General features: G+C 46.5%; 1 protein-coding gene across 1 annotated transcript in view; it reads left to right on the top strand.

The window, feature by feature from the left end:
* LOC103767552 (F-box DNA helicase 1) overlaps positions 1 to 2,272 on the top strand; it is a gene marked incomplete at its 3' end in the record, with an annotated part of 17,890 nt that overhangs the window by 11,993 nt on the left and 3,625 nt on the right. Inside the window, exons 4-5 of the mRNA XM_029958455.1 lie at positions 409 to 544; positions 778 to 968. Coding sequence (XP_029814315.1) covers positions 409 to 544; positions 778 to 968 — 327 coding nt within the window. The remainder of the gene's footprint in view (positions 1 to 408; positions 545 to 777; positions 969 to 2,272) is intronic.

Here is a 2,272-nt window from a genome sequence, read left to right as displayed (position 1 = left end):
TTGTCTAAATGTCTCTTGGCACCAGAATGGGCTGGAAATCCCAAGTATTTTAGAACTGGGAATCACTTGTTTAAATGGCTCTTAGCACTGGAATAGGCTGGAAATTCCAAGTATTTTAGAATACTTCAGAATATTTTAGAACTGGGAATGGCTTGTCTAAATGTCTCTTGGCACAGAATGGGCTGGAAATCCCAAGTATTTTAGAATATTTTAGAACTGGGAATCTCTTGTCTAAATGTCTCTTGGCACTGTAACGGGCTGGAAATCCAAGTTGCAGCTGGTCCAAATTTGGGATAACACCCAGCCAGGGACAGTCCAACCTGCTGCAGCCTCCCTGGGGGTGCTTTGGAGGGGTCATTGTTGCCCTGGGGACTCGATTCACTCCTTAACCCTTGTCCTCCTGCCCAGGTTGGTGTCGGCCACGCCCGTCAGGGGGAACGTGGATCCCGGCGCGGTTCTCCGGTGTTTGGGAAGCCACCACCTCTTCTCCAAGGCCCAAGTGTGCGTGGCCAACAAGCTGCCCCATCTGCAGAGCAAGACAGGGGTGGGTTTCACACGTTTGTTTCACATTTATTAAATAAATTCCACGTTTATTTAAGCTTTATTTAAACTTCGAGGGCGTTCCCGCGTCCGAAGGTTCTCCCTCCGGGGTTGCTCCTTGAGGCTGAGGAGGGTTGAATTATTTATCATGGAATTAGCAGGGGGGTTTTAAAGGTTGAAGCAGTTCCTCCTGCTCCTGAAAACTCTGAGTTTTTCCTTGTCTTTCCCCTCTGCCAGGCTGAGAACATGTGGGCCATCATTGCAGTCATGGTGCTGTTCTCCGACAGCGTCGGCGACATCCAGGGGCTGCTGGAATGTCTGAGGAGACCCCGCTCCAACCTCTCTGTGCTGGAGGTGACCGAGGTGCTTTACTGCATTGCCACGCTCCTGTTTGCCATGAGGGACAGGAATGTTCCCATCACCAACAGGTGAGGAGCATCCCATCCCAATTCCACGGGCGGGGACACCTCCCGCTATCCCGGCTCGCTCCAACCCGCCCTCGGACACTTCCAGGGATGAGGAGCCCACAACTTCTCTGGGCAACCTGTGCCAGGGCCTCTCCACCCTCACAGCCAAGAATTCCTTCCCAGTATCCAACCAAACCTTCCCTCCTCCTCCTGACTGTGGTTCCCCCTTGTCCCATCGCTTCGTGGACGCGTGTTCAAAAAAAACCCCATTTTTTTTCAGAAATAAAAGCAACTGTAGAAACTTCCTGCTCAGGAATGGATGCACATCAACCACAACAGTTTAATGTGGTTTTTTTACCTCCCTGACACTTATTATTTACTTCACTCTGAGTCCCATGGGATCCTTGTCCACATTTTTTTGGATCCATCCTGTACCTTTTGCTCACCTGGTGGTGCAGGTAAAACCCTTCAGGATTGCAGTGAGGATAAAATGAGGATTAAGGACACAGGTAAATTCTTCTGAGGAGAAAAAAACTGGGAAGGAAGTGCTCTGGGAAAGGAATTTATAGCCAGGAGTTGGGTGGTTCTGAGAGCTGTGAGTTATAATCCAGGAGAAGGGTTCATCCCCTGTTTCCTCAGCCTCGGGCTCAGGGAAATTAGGATGCTTGTTTGGACTCTCAGGGATGGATAATTGCTGGATAAAGTCATTAATTCAAGGAAGACACCTGCAGAAAATGTGGCAGACGGGATGTCAGTTGAAAAATCAAGATTGGTTCATTTTGGAGATAAAAAAAATCAAGATTTGTTCATTTTGGAGATGAAAAAAAAATCAAGATGGGTTCATTTTGGAGATGAAAAAAAAATCAAGATGGGTTCATTTGGGAGATGAAAAAAAAATCAAGATGGGTTCATTTTGGAGATGAAAAAAAAATCAAGATGGGTTCATTTGGGAGATGAAAAAAAAAATCAAGATGGGTTCATTTTGGAGATCCCAAATCCCAGCCTGGCTTGCAGAATCACAAAAGAACTGGAATCCAGAAGAAATTGGAACCCAGAAATGCCAAATCCCAGCCTGGCTGGAAGAATCCAAAAGAATTTGGAACCCAGAAATCCCAAATCCCAGCCTGGTTTGAAGAATCCAAAAAGAATTGAAATCCAGAAGAGTTTGGAACACATAAATCCCAAATCCCAGCCTGGCTTGAAGAATCCAAAATAAATTGGAATCCAAACATCCCAAATCCCAGCCTGGCTTGAAGAATCCAAAATAAATTGGAACCCAGAAATCCCAAATCCCAGCCTGGCTTGAAGAATCCAAAATAAATTGG

This window comes from Manacus vitellinus, unplaced genomic scaffold, assembly GCF_001715985.3.
Source record: "Manacus vitellinus isolate BGI_N305 unplaced genomic scaffold, ASM171598v3 scaffold_159_pilon, whole genome shotgun sequence".
Taxonomy (NCBI): Eukaryota; Metazoa; Chordata; class Aves; order Passeriformes; family Pipridae; genus Manacus; species Manacus vitellinus.
The sequence above is the reverse complement of the archived record's forward strand: the minus strand, read 5'-3'. Positions and strand labels throughout refer to the sequence as shown.